At 38.7% G+C, this 20,136-nt stretch overlaps 1 protein-coding gene across 1 annotated transcript in view; it reads right to left on the bottom strand.

Annotated features, from left to right (window-relative positions):
- Positions 1-20,136, bottom strand: part of FAM81B (family with sequence similarity 81 member B) — a 57,078-nt gene that overhangs the window by 14,968 nt on the left and 21,974 nt on the right. The window contains exons 5-6 of the mRNA XM_059416384.1: positions 15,868-15,986; positions 7,517-7,646 (exon numbers count right to left, since the gene is read on the bottom strand). Coding sequence (XP_059272367.1) covers positions 7,517-7,646; positions 15,868-15,986 — 249 coding nt within the window. The remainder of the gene's footprint in view (positions 1-7,516; positions 7,647-15,867; positions 15,987-20,136) is intronic.

The raw sequence follows: 20,136 nt of genomic DNA, 5'->3' as shown, positions 1-20,136 counted from the left end.
GTTACAGACCTTGAAATAGGGAGATTATTCTGTTTTATCCAAGTGGGCCCAATTTAATCACGTGAGCCTCTAAAAGCAGAGAACTTTCTCTAGCTAGAGTCAGAGTCAGACTTGAAGTCAGACTTGAAGCCTGACATGGTCTTATCCTGTTCCTGGAGAGAGGCCACATGGAAAACATGAGAAAGAAGGCTGGCAGCTGGGGGAATGTCGGTCTCAAATTGACAGCAGCAAGAACCCCTGTAGCACGACTGCAAGAAACTGAATTTGGCCAAAAGCTTGAATGAGTCTGGAAGAGGACTAATTCCCAGCATCACCTCAAAGGAACACAGCTGTACTAATATCCTGATTTCTGTCTTGTGGAACCTTAAGTAGGGAGTCTAGCCTTGACCTGCAGAAACTATAAGATTTTATATATATATACATACCACTAAGTGTGTGGTAGTTTGTTACGATGGCAGTAGAGAACTAATACACAGATATTAAAAATTTATGAGCAAGAAAAAATATAGGTTTGATATGTGAATCCAAGAGTTGCTTCTTTGAAAAGGTAAGAGGCAAAGTTTCTCTCAGTCTAAATGTAAAGAAAATATATGGACACTAAAATTGGGAATAAGAAAAGATAGAGTAGTTATAAGTATGAACCAATTAATAGAGTGAATATATTCACAAAGCTGAAATTATAGATAAAGTGGAAGCCAAATAATTATAGATTTTAATTCATCTCTCACAATCCAAGACAGAAGAAAAGACCAAGAAAATAAGTAGGAATACAAAGACCAATCAAAAGGTTTGAGTTTGTTGATTTAAGCAATTTTTTAGACACTAACTGTACGTTTTCCTTAAAAATACAGGACATATTCTTTTTAGAATATGTGCAAAATTTTACTATCCAGCCACCAAATAAAGCCCGTAAGATATTCCAAAAATAGGGGCACCTGGATGGCTCAGTGGGTTAAGCCTCTGCCTTTGGCTCGGGTCATGATCTCAGGGTCCTGGGATGGAGCCCCACATCGGGCTCTCGGCTCAGCAAGGAGCCTGCTTCCCTCTGTGTCTCTGCTGCCTCTCTGCCTGCTTGTGATGTCTCTCTCTCTCTCTCTCTGTGTCAAATAAATAAAAATTTTAAAAATACTATAGAAAAATTCCAAAAATAGAAACTGGCATATACAATAAAACTTTCAATTACGGTGAGATAAAACTTAAAATGAATACCAGGACAATAGAAAATCCTTAACTCAGTGACGCCAACAACCCCTCTTAAGCTGTTCAGTCAAAGGAAGAATTCAATATACAACTGCAGAATTTCTAGGAAACAATAACGAGAACACAATATCAACCCTACAGAATACAGGGAAGTAGATGAATGCTCAGGGAAAATTCATAGTCAAAGCGCTTACATCAGTAAAATATATGTGGTTCAAAAAGTTAGAAAATGAGCAGCAAAAGAAATCACAAGAAAAGGAAAAAGATAAAGCCAAAAGCTTAAATTGTTGAGAATACATGAAAAACAAAAGAGAAGCAGAACTTAAAAATACATAAAAAGACTGGCTCATTGGAAAGCAATCAATATCGTTAAGATACCACTAACCTAACTAATCAAAGTGGGGGAGAAAAAGCTCAAATAAAATGGCAAAGAGGAAAAAATACAAAATCAGGAAAAATTAAAACAATCCTAGGGGGGTGCCTGGGTGGCTCAGTGGGTTAAAGCCTCTGCCTTCGGCTCAGGTCATGATCCCAGGGTCCTGGGATCGAGCCCCGCATCAGGCTTTCTGCTCAGTGGGGAGCCTGCTTCCCCCCCTCTCTCTGCCTGCCTCTCTGCCTACTTGTGATCTCTGTCTGTCAAATAAATAAATAAAATCTTAAAAAAAAAATCCGACGAGTATTTTGCATAATTTTATGGAAATTAATTTCAAACTCTGAATGAAAAGCATACTTTTCCGCAAGATCCTTGAAGAGAGGGCGCCTTTAAACAGACCAATTTCCACAGAAAAAACTGAGCAAAGCTATGAAAGGTCTTTCCTTCCCACTAAATCAGTAGGCCCATAAGGCTTCAGAGGCAAAACTACCAAATTTTTAAAGAATAGATCATTGCAATGCTCTTTAAACTATTTCAGAGCATAGAAAAAGAAGGGAAACTTCCAAATTATTTGTATGAAGTGAGCGAAACATCGATTCTATAATCTGAAAGAGTTTGCACAAAAAGACTCATCTTGTTTATAAACATTGATGAGAACTTCTCAAATAAAAGATCAGCAAACGATATCCAGCAGCACAACTTTAAAAAAAAATCAAGTGCAATTTATTTTTTAGAACAAGAATTGTTTAATAAGAAATATGTTAATCCAAATAATTATGCTAGGATAGTTTAAGAGAAAACTCACATGATTATCTCCACAATGCTGAAAAGGCATTTGCCTAATTCATAATCACTCTTAATTAAAAACAAAAACTCAATAAAATAGGAATAGTTGTGCATCAAACATGTTTATTGAGGAAACATATCTCTCACCATGAGGGAAGCAGGGGGTATTTCTGTTAACGTCAGGAACAAGAGCAGGATGACCACTGTCCCGATGCCACTATTTAATATCACACTGGAGTTATTAAAACAGTTAGAACATGGAGAGAAATTATGTGTGTGAAAAATGGGAAAAGACGAGTAAACTTATTACTGAAAAATCTTATGATTGTGTGCCTGGAAAACAGCAACAGCAACAAACTGAAAAATTTCTTCAATCAAGACAAGAATTCGCTAAATTAGTAAAATTTAAAATTAATATCGCCTTCATTATATACAACTAACAACTAGTCAGGAGATATAATGAAACTTCATTACAATAAAGTAAAAAGAAAAAAGATAACAAAATCCCAAAATACACTGAAAATGATGCATGCTTGAGGAAAATCTGAAACCACTCCTAAAAGATGTAAAAGCAAACTTGCACAAATAAGAAGCATGCTGTGTTCTCGGATAAAATACTCAGCATTATCACTCTTTCAATTCTAAAGATTTTTTTTATTTAAGAGAGAGAAAGAGCACAAGCAGCAGGAGTGCACAAGCAGGAGCAGAGGCAGAGGGAGAAGCAGGCTACCTGAAGAGCAGGGAGCCCAAGGTGGGGCTCAATCCCAGGACCCTGGGATCATGACAGCCCAAAGCAGATGCTGAACTGGCTGAGCCACCCAGATGCCCCTACTTTGTCAATTCTAAACTGATAAATTCAACATGATTTTAATAAAAAATTAAAATTGAGTTTGTTGATTTATTTGCTGGGACTAGACAGACTGATTTTAAAATCATATGTGAAAAGAAACAGTTATCACCAGGAAAAAGGAGAAAAGAAAGCAATGAAAGGGACTCACTGTACCAGGTATTGAAAGTTTGGGGGCACCTGGGTGGTTCTGTTGGGTTAGCATCAGATTCATTGTTTCTGCTCAGATCATGATCTCATGGGTCCTGAGACTGAGCCCTGCATCAGACTCTGTTCTCAGCAGGGAGACTGTCTCCTTCCGCCCTCCCCACCCCCTCACACAAACCCTCTCTCTCTCCCCTTCTCTCTCTGAAATGAAGAAATAAATTTTAAAAAATTAAAGTACTACAAGGCCTCAATGATTAAAATAATAATTAAGACACATTATTAGAAAAAAACTCCAAATGGATCAAGAATTTAAATATAAATAGTAAAGCCATGAAAGTGCCAGAAGAAAGTATGAGTAATCCAGGCCTTTGTATGGGGATTTTCTTTCTAAGTGTTACTTAAAAGGAGCCACAAAAGAAAAGACTGATACATTTAGCTACAAATAGAGAACATAAGCGTGCCAGAAGTCAAAAGACAGATGACAACCTGGGAAGATATATTCACAGATCGTATTATAAAGAAGGGCTCATCTCCTTAATATATAAAGAACTCCTAGACATTGAGAAGAAAAAGAAAGAGAGACCAATAAGGAAATGGATAAAAGAAAGGAATGGATAGCTCACCGAATAAGAGATACAAATAACTCTTCAAGATATGAGCCTCATTCACAATAAGAAAGACTAAATGAAACACAGAGATCGTGGCCATCTTTTTCCTATAAGAACAGTCAAATTCAAAAAACACCACTCAAAAAGCTCCCCAATGGGGACCTTTTACATATTTTTACATATTTTTGGCGTCTGTGTAGTATGGTCAAAGCTCCACAGAGAGCAAGAACTTTCAAAATAGCAACACTGTACTTTGACCCAGCAATCACACTTCTGGGTGTTGGGATCCTACAAACATATGTACACACACACACACACACACACACACACACACACAATAACGTAAGTGCAAGGTTATACACTGCAACATTGATTTTAAAGAGAGAAATATTAAAAATAGCCCAAATGTCCATCTGTGAGAGATTGGTTAAATGAGCCACTATACAGACAGGAGGAGTACATTGTAGTAAAAAGGAATGAGGAGGCTCTCCATGTACTAATATGGCTGATCTCCAGGATATATTTGCCTAGTTAGAAAAAATAGGATGAAAGGCTTAAACATGAGACAGGAATCCATCAAAATCCTCAGGGAGAGAATAGGCAGGAACCTCTTCAACCTTGGCTGTAGCAACTTCTTACTAGACATGTTGCCAGAAGCAAGAAACAAAGGCAAAAATGAACTACTGGGACTTCATCAAAATAAGAAACTTCTGCACAGTGAAGAAAACAATCAACAAAACTATAAGGCAGCCTTCGGAATAGAAGAAGATATTTGTAAATGACATATCGGGCAAAGGGTTAGTATCCAAAATCTGTAAAGAACTTATCAAAGCAATGCCCCCCAAACCAAATAATCCAGTTAAGAAATGGGCAGAAGACAAGAATAGATGCTTTTCCAAAGAAGACATCAGGTTGTTAACAGACACATGAGAAGATGCTCCACATCACTCATCATCAGGGAAATACAAATCAAAACCATGACGAGATGCCACTTCACACCTATCAGAATGGCTAACATTAACAACTCAAGAAACAACAGGTGTTGGCAAGGATGCAGGGTAAGGGGAACCCTCTTGCACTGTTGGTGGGAATACAAACTGGTGCGGCCACTCTGGAGAACAATATGGAGGTTTCTCAGAAAGTTTAAAATAGAACTACCTACCCTATGATCCAGGAATTGCACTATCAGGCACTTACCCAAAGGATACAAAATTCAAAGGGAGTACATGCACCCTGGTGTTGATAGCAGCATTACCAACAATAGCTAAACTGTGGAGAGAGCCCAAATGTCCATCAATTAATGAATGGATAAAGATGATGTGGGACACACACATACACACACACACACACACACACACACACACACACACAATGAAATATTACTCAGCCATAAAAAGAATGATATCTAGCCATTTGCAATGATGCGGATGCAGCTAGAGTGTGTTATGCTAAATGAAATAAGTCAGTCAGAGAAAGTCAAATACCATATGATCTCACTCATATGTGGAATTTAAGAAAGAAAACAGAAGAACATATGGGAAGGGAGGGGAGGGAGAGAGGGAAGTGAACCATAAGAGAGTTATAACGATAGAGAACAAACTGAGGGTTGATGGAGGGAGGTGGTGGGGGGAGTGGGATAGATGACTGAAGTGAATTAAGGAGGGCACTTTTTGTGATGATCCCTTGGTGTTTGTACGTAAGTGATGAATCACTGAACTCTATTCCAGAAACCGATATTGCACTGTACGTTAACTGAGTAAAATTTGGCATTTAAAAAAAAGATAAAATAGGTGCATAGTAATATATATATAATATGCTGTCTATTTTGTAAAGAGGGGGAAATAAGAATATATTTTCATTTGCTTCTGTCTGCATAAAAGCATACTGAAAGTCTCCCCATCAGCATAATAAAAATGGTTTCAGTGAGGAAATGAAGAATGTGAGAATTGGAGACAGAAGTGGTATGAAAATTCTCAGTGTAAACTTTTTTTTTTAAAGATTTATTTATCTATTTGAGAGAGAGAGAGTGCTCCAGGGTGGGGGGAGGGGTTGTTGTGAAGGGAGAGGGAGCAGAAGAGAGAGAATCTCAAGCAGACTCATCTCCAGCAGACTACTTGCTGAGCGTGGAGCTCAATGCAGGGCTCATTCTCACGACCCTGAGATCATGACCTGAGCTGAAATAAAAACTTGGATGCTTAACTGACTGAGCCACCCAGGCGCCCCTGTATTTTCTTATACAGCTTTGGTTTATGAATGATACATATCGTATGTATCACCTTAAAAAAAAAAAACCAACAAAGGATGAACTATAGTCAATGGCACTTTTGAACTTAGATGCAAACTCAGATGCTGAGTAATTATAGATGACTGTATAGCAGAAAATGCTGTAATGTTTCAGTTTGGGGAAATGTATCGACAAAGCACATTAGAAGTCCAAAGAGGTAAACAAGTAAACAAATAAAAACCCAAACCAGAAAACAACCAATATGATGATGTAGGCATTTGTTCATGTCTACAAGGCAACTTGTACAGTTAAATATTCAGTCCTAATAAAAACTAAATGCTAATAAAAACTAATGCAAGTAAGTAGGAATTGATGGATACTTCCTTAATGTGCTTTAACATGTATCAAACCAACAGCCAACTGCAAACAACAAAGATATCTCCTGTATAACCAGAAAGCAGAGAAGCTACCTTCTTAATTTTAGCTCAGGTCATGATTTCAGAGTCCTAATATTGAGCCCCATATTGGGGTCCACACTGAGCATGAAGCTTGCTTAAGATTCTCCCTCTCCCTCTGCCCCTATCCTTGTCCTCTGCTTGCAGGATTTCTCTTGAAGGAAGGAAGGAAGAAAGGAGGGGTGGTAGAGGTAGGAGATGGGACAAAGTAGGACACAGAAGATTTTGCATTAGCTCCTTTAGTTAAGCCATTGACTGGGAAGATGAGAAAGGAGAGGCATTTCAGGCAGAAAAGAACACAGATCATATGGAGGCCATACAATATCTTAGAATGAATTGGGACCTACCTGCTTGTTGTTCAGTATCACTGGGTGTGAGGGGTGAGCCAGGAAAGCTGGGGTGAGCTGCAGAGCTAAGCAGAGGCTAGTATGTAGGTGGTCTTTAAAACCAGGTCAATGAGGGATTTGTATAGTATTTTGTGAGAGACATAGACTACTGTAGGGATGTAAAAATAATCCACTAACATTTAGCTCCTATCTTTAATAATGATAGCTTCCATGAGTAATTGCTTTGCTTATAATCTTTGGTTCTACAATCTTTGAGGAAAACCCAGAGAGTAAGGCAATAAGAGCAACAGGAGAATCAAGAACCATGGGCTTGCAGTGGGCAGCTGTGTTGGAACAAGGCAGCGCTCATTAAATATTTGTTAATTCAACTGACAGTGCTCACGGGGTCTATGCACGAGCTGTCATATTTAAACTCTTTGGAAGAAAAGGGTTCTTTTGAAAAATTACCACTTGACTAGGCATTTTGATAAGCTATAACGATCTTCTGGCAGTAACACATAACGTAAGAGTTCCAAATATTTTCAGTTACCTTCACATCCAAGTTCTTAGAAACAGTTTCTAGGGCAGACATAAAATCTTGAATTGTTTTTTCAGTTTTCCGGTGCTCGTGTCTGATGAAGTGAATGTCTCCAGAAAGCTTCACAATACTGGAGTCACATCTAGCAGCAAGATGAAAATGGGTTGTGAGATCAATGGGCTCAAACATTTTTTTAATACTACAGTAGGGTATGTGCATTGACCTGATGGCAGAAGTTCTAAACTTCTTTGGATGATGAGTTAGTAGATAGAGGAGCAAATGCAGAAGTCTTCCTTTTTCTCTTTTTTCCCTGATGGGAGAAGAACCACTTTGGATAACGATAACATTGATTGAAATCAAAGAACTGTGTGGAAGTAGATGAAGACATTGGGAGAAAATGGGGTGAATTTTAGATTTTCAGTCTGATGTATTAATTTGGTCATAGGAGTTCCAATAGATTTTAATGTTTTGGGAGTACTCCCTGCTGCCTCTGGTGAGGTTTTTCCTGTTCTGTATTGCCTTCTGAGTCACACTTTCCTCTATTTAGTCTCTTTTGTTGACTCCAAGATTGTCAATTCTCTTCTGGCTACAGAGTCCCAGGTCGCCATCATCTTCCAACCCATCTTTAGAAAGCAGTTTTCAGGGGTGCCTGGGTGGCTCAGTGGGTTAAAGCCTCTGCCTTTGGCTCGGGTGATGATCTCAGGGTCCTGGGATCGAGCCCCACATCAGGCTCTCTGCTCAGCGGGGAGCCTGCTTCTCTTCTTCTCTTTCTGCCTGCCTCTCTGCCTACTTGTGATCTCTGTCTGTCAAACGAACAAATACCATCTTTAAAAAATAAATAAATAAAAATTAAATGGACATTGGGGAGGGTATGTGCTATGGTGAGTGCTGTGAAGTGGGTAAACATGGCAATTCACAGACCTGTACCCCTGGGGATAAAAATATATGTTTATAAAAAATAAAAAATCATAAAATAAATAAATAAATAAAAATTAAAAACCATTTGCCTCCTCTCGGTGCCAATCAAAACTCCCGTGCCTCGAGGGGTCTCAGTCAAGTGTCGTCTTCCATTAGGACAAAAACAATTCACACTAACATGGGAATAAAGTTTTAGTCCCCCAATTGCATTGGTATCTTGAGGAAGGAACTCCAGTGAAGTGAGGTTGGAGTTGAAGATGAACCATCTTCCCAGCGTGTCAGGGAACCCCACTGCATTATCAGCACTCAAGGCTTCTCCTGGGAGAGGATGGGTTCCATATTGTATTATCCTTTCAATCCACGCATATATGCATGAAAGATAGGATATAGAACGCTGAGAGACTGTGTCTTTTATACAAAGTTATCAGAGATCACTTTGAGGTTTGTGATTTTAGAAAATAACTCTTTTGACTGTCCTCAAATAATATTTATTAGGAAGCCCATTTTCATGTTGTCAGGCTGAGTGCTATAAATACTGTTTGTTTTATAGCTGTCAATATTTTTTAGGATCTGGAAATGGATTTGTTTTTCTTAAGATTTTTGGTGCCAAAGCTGAGACAGAAGTGAGTAAGATGGTAATTTTGCCTGAGAAATCCCTTCAAGAGATATCGGGGGACTGTTGTGGTGGGGGCGGGAGGGGGTGGTGGGGAGAGAATGCTGGGAACAAGAATTAGGAATTAAATCTGATCAAAAATGGGAACGGGCTTGGAAGGCACCAGTGATAGGCAAAAGCCGTTTGGTAGTAGAAAGTGTTGCTGTCAAAACAAGTTCTGTGGGCGGCTAGTTAGGATGATCTTATGTGAATCCACATTAAGATCCCCAAAGATTACACAGAAACAGTGGCTGCTGTCACGGCTCAGGGCCACTCCTCCCCCAAAGTCCTCCCTCCTTATCCGACTGTCAGAGACAACTAGTCTGTGCCTTGTAGCCTAATGGTTAAGAAGTGGTCTCTGGTATCACAATGACCTGGCATTGAATCTGCTACTCTCTAGCTTGATACGTTACTTAAGGATGAAAGGAGCAACAAATAGGATTTAGCCAGAACCTGGCACCGAGGAAGCTCCCCTACCCGATCAACAGCTTTATTTATTCTTTCCTGCCTTCCCACGCAGACACACACACCGCCAACCTGACGCCACACGCTGATTTGTTTTGTCTACCTGGTTGTCTAATGATTCTTTATTCCTGATGTCCAGTCACTTCGACCAGGATATCTTGACTGAATTGTTCTTATAGCAATGTTTCTGGGATTACAGCCTTGATCTACAGGTTCAAATCTCTGTTTTAAGAAAGCTTTCTTCTCTTACACCCATGAACAGTTTTTTCCTGAAGGATCCATTCTTTCTTCTTGAGGAAGTTCCTGTAGGGTTTATGTTGAATAAGTTTTACCTGTCTGCTGTATATATCAATTTTTGATAGTCATTTTTGTATTGAAAAACGTTTTCTTTTTGTTTTTTATGGTTTGCTCATGTTTGCTTTTCAAAAAATAAATCAGTATTATTTTTAGTTGTATTTATTCTATTTGGAGGGCTTACAAAGCATATTTAATCTCTATGACATTTCAGGGTTATGTTTGTTTGGTTTTTTTCCTCCACCTTAATCCTGAGCAATTCTTGTTCATCTTCTATCTCGTTCTTTTATGTGATCATCTCTTTTTGGGGGAAGCACTTTTATTTCCTATTTTTTTAAATTATTTTTACTTTATGAAACTAAAACATGTCTATAGTTTAGAAGTCAGTAAAAACTAAAAGGCTAATAACAAACCATAGTGGCTCCTTGCTCTGCTCCTTCCTGCTGCTCTCAGGTCTCCCCAGACACAGGGGCCCCCAGTTTCAGAGGTTCCTGGTGCAGCCAGCTCCTATCCCTTTTGAGAATTCTGTGCTGCAAAAGCACATCATTCTCAGCTTACCACACAGGTTTAAAGTTGGTTTTATTGTATCTTCTAAGTCAGTTTCCACATGTCTGTCTGTTTTCTAGGTTCCAAGATTTCCATGCTGATATCCTCTGTCTCTGTGGGTATGTTTTAAAGACAAACATTAGGGGCCCCTGGGTAGCTCAGTGGGTTAAAGCCTCTGCCTTCAGCTCAGGTCATGATCCCAGGGTCCTGGGAGCCTGCTTCCCCCTCTCTCTCTCTGCCTGCCTCTCTGCCTGCTTATGATCTCTGTCAAATAAATAAATAAAATATTTTAAAAAAAAAGAGTACATGTGACTGTCCATTCAGCAATCTTTTATCTCTTTCTTTTGTTCTTAACTTCTTTGAAACCAGGAGAACCTTTGGTTTGAAGTCGTCCTGTGTTTTTCTGGTTAATTCCTCTCACTGGGGTATGTTTAGCAGTCTTACGTTTCTGTCTGTCTATTGACGGTGGTGGTGGCAATTTTTATGCAGAGCCTAGATTCTTCCTAACTATCACTTCTACATCTTTGAATGATTCTGACCACCTGCAGGTCACCAAGTGTGTGTTTGGTGAGGCCACATCCTTCACATAGGTTTGTGATATGAAATCTGTTATTTCTCTAGTCCTGATTGGGGGTGGGATGTGGGGGGAAGTGTACATCTTTTCATTTTGTCCTCCAACACTAGACTGGTATATTTCACAGCCTATCATTGAGTCCTAGGATTCTCTGTTGTGACACTATAGGCCTTCTCCAATTCTGCCTGTAGCAGGTCAGTATGTCTCTCAGATGTGACTTTGCAAACACAGAGGTAGGTCCCGGAGATTGCATCCTCAGCTCCACTCCCCTGACACTGTGTTACTGACCTGAATCTCTAAACGGCCATTTCCTCTCTCTCCTATTTCCCATCTGAGCTCCTAGGTAATATTGCTCTGTTCAAATTATTTGGCCTATTAGGACTTTGACTCTTGATTTGGAGCAAATCATTATGTTTAAGGAGAGGACTCCATTCATCCAGACATCACGGTATTTGGTAAGTGGACTTTGTGGTCAGCTGTTGTGGCAACCTCCAAGTTCTATTAAAGTTGGAGTTTTTGTTTCCTTTCCTATGTTTTTAACTGGGTTTAAGTTGTCTCGAGTGAGAGAAGTGACGTGAAAATATTTTTATTCAACTATCCTTAATCAGAAGTTCCTACTCGCACAGGTTTAAAAAGTTGACAATATCCATGATGTGGTTCGTGTTCTCCCAAGAATATGACTTTTGCTTTAAGTCACCTACCAACGGAATTTATTATTTTTTCATAAGCAAATCTGTCTTTGAGTCCCAAATCACCAAATGTGGCTGGAAGTTTGGCCTCCCTCTGGCTGCGGCTACAGACTGTACATCATAGCCATCCCTATGGGAGTTCTTTACATATTTGCTTTTCCTCATTTGCCCTTGAGACTCTCATCTACCACATAGAGGAGAGGGTATCAAAAGCAGATCAGACAATCTCGAGAACCTCATCTCATCGCAAGTACTTGCTTTTAAACTGCCACTTTCTTTAGAATAGGAAAGAAGTTGCAAGATTCAAAGCACATTGCCGTTATTAAATACTGAGTTTGAATTATTCAACAGTAGAAAGTTTGCTAGGAATTATGTTAGAATAATCAACTTAATCTCAGTTATGCCAAAATCTAATTGGAATGAAGGTCAATATATGTCGAAAGGCAGTCATTAATTCGGTCTCAGCTTGTCCATTTGCCACTTGCTTGGCAAAAGTACACAAAACAGGAGAGGATGGGCGAGTTGAAGTCTCACGGCTTTTAGCCAGGTTCTGTCTCAGATTAACAAATAGACTTAAGAAATTTTCCTAAAAGAAAGATGTTCCAAGGAAAAATAAGACCTTCTCCTAAAATCACTACTTAAGATTCATGGGGAAGATAATTAAGAAATTGAAGAAAAAGATGGAGGACTAGAAGGCCCTTGGTTTCCCCTTCTCCTCCGGATGCACTAAATAAACAGCTTCACACAGATGAAGTACCTCTGAGAAAAATCCAGAAACTAATATAAAGACTACTATGTATCAGGCAACTAAGAAAATACTGAAATGGGTAGGAAAAGCTGAGACACACTCATGCTGTAAACACCTTTCTTGGCACAGGGCCTTCCTTACAATAGCGGGGGGGACCCCTGAAATCCCAGCTTCTCCCTGAGGAGTGACAGGTTTGAACCACACAGCTACTCGAGAGACTGGCTTCCAAATAACCCAATTCTAAGAGCTGATGGGGCTCATTTGCTAGTCCCTTGGGACCATAGAAGACAAAGAGTTAGTTTTAAACAACCACCAAAATTTAAAAATTGACAAAGGATCTGAATAGACATTTATGCAAAGATGACATACAAAAGACCAACAGGTACAATGAGAGGTACTTGACATCACTGATCATCACAAAGCTGCAGATCAAAGCCACAATGAGATGTCATCTTACACCTGTTACGATGGCTATTGTCAAAATAATAAAAAGATAACAGACGGTGACTAGGATGTGGATAAAAGAAAACTCTTGTGTAGTGTTGGTAGGAATGTAAATTGGTACAGCCATTGTAGAAAACAGGATGAAAGTTCTTCAGGAAACTGAAAATAGAACTATTATATCATCCAGCAACCCCTCTTCTGGATATATATCCAAAGGAAATGAAATCAGTACTTGGAAGAAATATCTGAACTCCCACATTCATTGCAGCAATACTCATAATAGCCAAGAAATGGAAACAACCTAAGTGTCTGTTGACAGATGAATCAATAAAGAAATTGTGAGATACACACACACACACACACACACACACACACACACACACACACACATTCTGATTATTACTTGGACTCCAGAAAGGAGACATTGCCATTCGCGAATACATGGATAAAACCAGAGGACATCATGCTAAGTTAATGAAGGTAGATGCAGGAAGAAAAAAAAAATACATCATCTCATATAGAATCTGAAAACGTAAAATACATTGAAGCAGAGGGTAGAATGGTGCTTATCCAGGGTGAGGAAGTGGGAGAAATGGGGAAATACTAAGTCAAAGAGTACAAAGTTGCAATTAGGTAGGAAGAATATGCCTAGAGACCTAATATACACTGTGATGACTATCATTAATAATGTTGTGTTGAAGAATAGAAATATATATATATATATATATTCCATATAACCTTCTACATTTCAGATGCTCCAGTCACAAACATAAAATGGTAACTATGTGAGGAGAAGGTATATTAATGAGCTTGACTGTAGTAATCATTTTAGTATGCATATATATATATATATATATATCAAATCATCATGTTGTAGACTTTAAATATAAATAGATTTTTATTTTTAAGAAAGGAGACCAAAAAAAATAGAGCAGAGCAGAAAGAGTTGCATATCTTGTTCTTGATATTATTCCATAGTCCTATGTCATAGTTCATTTAAATCTGTTATTTTGTCTTATATGTAAAGCAGGATTTACAGAAATTGAAGAGTAGGATTGTGAGCAGTTTGCAGAAAAAATAAATAGTTGAGGCATCATCAGCACACCACCAAAGGAAACCAAATTCCAAGTTTTTTCAAAACAGATGTTTGGTGTTTATCTTTGCAAAATCATGGCACATCTAGATCTGATGGTGGGTTTGCTCACGTTTGTTTTATCATCTTATTTCATGACTTACCCAAATATTATAAAATTTCCTTCGTGTATATCAAATATGATATAATGAAATAGAGAAGCTTGTATATTTTATTTTTTTAAGAGATTTTATTTATTTATTTGACACAGAGAGAGAGATCACAAGTAGGCAGAGAGGCAGGCAGAGAGAGAGGGGGAAGCAGGCTCCCTAGTGAGCAGAGAGCCTGATGTGGGACTCAATCCCAGGACCCTGAGATCATGACCTGAGCCAAAGGCAGAGGCTTAACCCACTGAGCCATCCAGGTGCCCCGAGAAGTTTGTATATTTTAGATGTATAAACATATATTTATAAATAATATAATTACATCTCTGTGTGTGTATACATACATAGGTACTATTCCTGTAGATTCTGTTTCCTAAAGTCTGGTACCTGCTCTGGACTTTCATGGCTAGTGCTTTAGTTTCAGCCCTTGACATTTGGCACCTTGATTACAGCAATAGGCTTCCTTTCATTTTCACACTTTCTTTCTGTACCCCAGCAATTCAACTAATACTAGAATGTCACTAAATATCTCATCTCCTTACTCACGATCTTCCCATGGTTCCTTATAACCTTCTACATGAAATTCCTATCTCTTACCTTGGCCCACAAGATCCCTCAGCTTTCAATCTGGACCTCCTTTGAGCTTCATCTCCCCATCTCCCATCTCTCTCTAAATGCAAGCCCCAGATACCAAAACTAAAACACACTTCTCACAGGTATCCCCTTAAACCTGTCATAGTAATTCATCTCTCAGTTCTTTTGCATGTATTATTCCTCCTATATGAAGGGCATTTCTCATCCTTCCTTATCTAGCAAACTTCTATAGATCCTTCAAAACTCATCTCAAGTGTCACCTCCTTCAGGAAGACTACCCTATGCCTCAATCTGATTTGGATATTCCCATGGCACCACAGTCTCTCATTGTAGAGTTCATCTCATTCCTTACATTTGGAGCTTGTTTCCCCAGGTAGATCATAAACCTGGGGCCATAGGGAATTGAAAGTGGACCATGTTGCTGAATCCCTGAATCCCAGCATAGCCTGGCATACGACATAGAGCTTAATGCATTTTTTTGTTGTTGTTAAGTCGAACGGATAGATACCCTAAGAGAAGTTTGTCTTGGTATTGATCAACTAATCCTTATTTGGTCATTAACATTGCAGAGCAGATTAACAAAATGGAGGCTGGGTATTCCAAGAGAGAGGAAACAGGAAAGAAGATGTAGTGTTGCAAAGGTGTCTATAGTCAGCCATTCACAGGTGATCTTTTATATGCCTATTAAAGTGGTCCTGCCATTGTCAAGACCCACAGATTTTTGCTAAACTGTGTAGCATTAATTCTTTTGATTCAGAAATAACATTTGAAAGATGTTCCTCAAAATTTTATCCCATTAGGAAGTAAATCCCCTTTGTTAGATTTTTATACGTTATTCTTATATATTTTAAACGTTTGAAGAATTAGAATTTGACACATCTTGGAATTTTGTTTATGGCTATGAGGGCTGTGTCTTTGTATAAGATGTTGGTATTTGGACAGTCAAGGGCTATAAAGACATATCATCCTTGTCACTTTCAGATGGAACCAAACTGGATGTTGTGTAGAAGGGGTCTCTTATAAAAACCTCAAGTCTCACAGGTGGTGAGAGGCTTTCAAGTTCTACCATACACTTTCTCAATTACCACCTTGTCAGTTTAGCTTCATGTAAAGACATTATCTACTGTCCTACTACATGGAACTTATTTGGGAATGAGAATTCTGTGGGCAAGAACTGACTATCTGCTACATGTTTCTTCTCACCTGGCTACTCTTCCTCGAAGATCTCCAACTCCTTGAATGTGTTTGGTATTTAGCTCCTGTACTGCAAAATTAGTTCCTGTGGCCACCTGGTCTCGAGCTCTTATTTGGTCTTCCAAAACCTGTAAATTTGAGTGAAAATTCCCATTAGTTTCCCATCACACATGGTAAGGAAATAGAGATTAAAGCAGAGGCATTCAAATCGAATGCCTTTTCCTAACTAGGCTGATAGTGTACATGAGTGAGAGAGTCCTACGTCAGAGAGAGAGGCAGTCCCTGCCTTACCTGAGGGAGCAGGGATGGCCTGATCTCAACAGACTGTTGCCAGGAAGGAATAATAGCTCAGTAGTATTTCAACACAAGCCAGATATCTAGATGTTATGTTAAACATTTAAATTTTTTTAAAAAAGACTTACTTCAGAAAGAGAGTGAGCACAAGCGTGAATGAGGGGAGGGGCAGAGGGAGAGAGAGAGAATCCCAGTGGACTCCTTGCTGAATGTGCAGCCTGATACGGGGCCGGTCCCCTGACTCTGAGACTATGACCAGAGCCAAAACTGAGTCAAAAGTTTAACCGACTGAGCCATACAGGCACCCCTAAATCTTTCAATTTTTAAAGATTGACATCTTAGTCAAAATCTTTTATAAACACGATATGGGCCAAATAAAACATATTTCTTGTGCTGTAAAGACCCTGAGTGCCATTTGGCCATGACCGAAATAAAAGTTTTTCCACAAAAACCTATTTCAGAATTGGTGGTAGGTTTGGAAAAAGGGATCTTTATATGGCATCAGGCAATACCTTTTACAGATTGACTCAGAAGCGAAGTAAAGCTAATACAACTAACACAAGCAAAATCACATGGAATGAAACAGATTTATATTCTCAGTTTTTTTAGAGAGCACTAGAGATGGGTGGCTTGAAGTGTGTTCAGATTTTGCCCTTGAGTATCCTTAGTCATGTCTTCAAGTTCTGACATAGAGCTAATTGTCTTATACTACCAGGTTGGTGGTTCCAAGCATAGTTTAAATTTTTTAAAAACTCATATGTAAGTATTAAGTTAAAAATTTAAAAATAATTCTACTTGTCCATTGACAAAATTTCTATCTTACTTGACATTCAAATTCTAATGTGAAGTGAAGATATATAAAATAATTTGTATTTATTCATAAAAAGTGAGAGAATAAGACAAGATCATGATTTGGGGAAATGTTTTAGTTGCCCTATTTGAATAGGGCCTGAACTATGTTTAAATTTATGTTTATGATTTTTTTTTTGAGGAAAAGGAGGATTTTTGTAACAAATGAATGATAGAAATTTTAAAGACCATGTACAGGATCTTTCTCATTTGTAAACTCAGCAGACTGAGAAGACTCAAGGGCAAATAAAATTTTAATTGAAAACATAGAAGTGTCCAGAACACTAGCTAGAGTTTTCTGTTTTTATTTGTTTTTGCATGTGTGTGGGTGTCTTAGTCCATTCAGGCTGCTCTAACAAAATATCACAGACTGGGAAGCTGCTAAAGAACAGGAATTTATTTCTCACAGTTCTGGAGGCTGAAAGTCTAAGGTCAGGGTGCCGGCATGGCTCCCCTCTGGTGAGAGCCCTCTTCTGGGTGGCAGACTGCCTGCCTACTTTTTTTTTTTAATTTATTTTTTATTTATTTTCAGCATAACAGTACTCATTATTTTTGCACTACACCCAGTGCTCCATGCAATCCATGCCCTCTATAATATCCACCACCTGGTACCCCCACCTCCCACCCCCGCCCCTTCAAAACCCTCAGATTGTTTTTCAGAGTCCATAGTCTCTCATGGTTCACCTCCCCTTCCAATTTCCCCCACCTTCCTTCTCCTCTCCATCTCCCCTTGTCCTCCATGCTATTTGTTATGTTCCACAAATAAGTGAAACCATATGATAATTGACTCTCTCTGCTTGACTTATTTCACTCAGCATAATCTCTTCCAGTCCCGCCCATGTTGCTACAAAAGTTGGGTATTCATCCTTTCTGATGGGGGCATAATACTCCATAGTGTATATGGACCACATCTTCCTTATCCATTCGTCTGTTGAAGGGCATCTTGGTTCTTCCCACAGTTTGGCGACCGTGGCCATTGCTGCTATAAACATTGGGGTACAGATGGCCCTTCTTTTCACGACATCTGTATCTTTGGGGTAAATACCCAGGAGTGCAATTGCAGGGTCAGAGGGAAGTTCTATTTTTAATTTCTTGAGGAATCTCCACACTGTTCTCCAAAGAGGCTGCACCAACTTGCATTCCCACCGACAGTGGAAGAGGGTTCCCCTTTCTCCACATCCCCTCCAACACATATTGTTTTCGGTCTTGCTAATTTTGGCCATTCTAACTTGTGTAAGGTGACATCTCAATGTGGTTTTAATTTGAAAAACAAAAATAAAACGAGGGGCATCACATTACCTGATTTCAAGCTTTACTACAAAGCTGTGATCACCAAGAAAGCATGGTACTGGCATAAAAACAGACACATAGACCAGTGGAACAGAGTAGAGAGCCCAGATATGGACCGTCAACTCTATGGTCAAATAATCTTCGACAAAACAGGAAAAAATATACAGTAGAAATAAGACAGTCTCTTCAATAAATGGTGCTGGGAAAACTGGGCAGCTATATGTAGAAAAATGAAACTCGACCATTCTCTTACACCGTACACAAAGATAAACTCAAAATGGATAAAAGACCTCAATGTGAGACAGGAATCCATCAGAATCCTAGAGGAGAACATAGGCAGTAATCTCTTCAATATCAGCCACAGCAACTTCTTTCAAGATATGTCTCCAAAGGCAAAGGAAACAAAAGCGAAAATGAACTTTTGGGATTTCATCAAAATCAAAAGCTTCTGCACAGCAAAGGAAACAGTCAAGAAAACAAAGAGGCAACCCACAAAATGGGAGAAGATATTTGCAAATGACAGTACAGACAAAAGGTTGATATCCAGGATCTATAAAGAACTCCTCAAAGTCAACACACACAAAACAGACAATCATATCAAAAAATGGGCAGAAGATATGAACAGACACTTCTCCAATGAAGACATACAAATGGCTATCAGACACATGAAAAAATGTTCATCATCACTAGCCATCAGGGAGATTCAAATTAAATCCACATTGAGATATCACCTTACACCAGTTAGAAATGCCTGCCTACTTCTTACCATGTCTTCACGTGGTAGAAGGGGCTAGGGAGATCTGTGGGTGTTTTTTTTTTGTTTTTGTTTTTGTTTTTATTAGGAGGGCACTAGTCCTGTTCGTGAGACCCCACCTCCTAATACCATCACATTGGGCATGAGATTTCAAAATGTGAATTTTGGGGGAGAGGGGAGAGACACAGACATTCAGACCGAAGAATAGATATTATTTGGTTTTGTTTCAGTAAAGACTTGCAATGAAAGGGAAGTTGCCCAACTAAACACTGAAACATATGAGACAAGGATAAATGCATCAATGTAGCTAAGTAGATATGCATACCTAAATAGATCAATGTAATGTAATGAAGGCCTTAGTAAAGGTAAGAAAGAAAGGCGCGATCCTTGAGGCTCACAAATCAGTGGGGAGTGGGGAGAGTTTTACAGATGGTGTTGGGATCTCTGGTTATCTATTCAGAAAACAATCAATTTAGATCCTTACCGACAGACATCAATACAGATTTTAGAAAAGTTGACTGAAAATATAAATAAAAGCTTACACCATAAAAATAACAGATAGTACAGGTGATTATTTCAGTTCTAAATGAAGATATTTTGATTCTTAAAAAATAATGAGAGAAATCTCAGAGCAAAGTATTGGAATGTTTAACCTTGTGTAAAAGTTGATAGAACCATTGTAAATACAACTAAGGTGTAAAAAACAAACTGGAAAAACATTTATAGTAAATGTTATGGCCAAGGATTTCAGTTCTGTGCTTCAATCAACACGGACTTGCTGGTGGAAGCCAATTAGGCCTATCTTTTCCCATCTTTATGTTTGGTGTTTGGGTGTTTGAAATCAATCATCACCATGAAAACAGGTAAACATGACAAACCAAGTTTTTATCTGCCAGAAAATATTTCACTTCTGGTTTTAAACATTTGCCAAGGTACCACCAACTATTATCCTTAACTAGTAAAAAAAACTCAACAAATCAAAACAGGTAAACATGACAAACCAAGTTTTTATCTGCCAGAAAATATTTCACTTCTGGTTTTAAACATTTGCCAAGGTACCACCAACTATTATCCTTAACTAGTAAAAAAAA

This window comes from Mustela nigripes, chromosome 12, assembly GCF_022355385.1.
Source record: "Mustela nigripes isolate SB6536 chromosome 12, MUSNIG.SB6536, whole genome shotgun sequence".
Classification (NCBI taxonomy): Eukaryota; Metazoa; Chordata; class Mammalia; order Carnivora; family Mustelidae; genus Mustela; species Mustela nigripes.
Note: the sequence above shows the minus strand (reverse complement) of the source record. Positions and strands in the feature narration are given on the sequence as shown.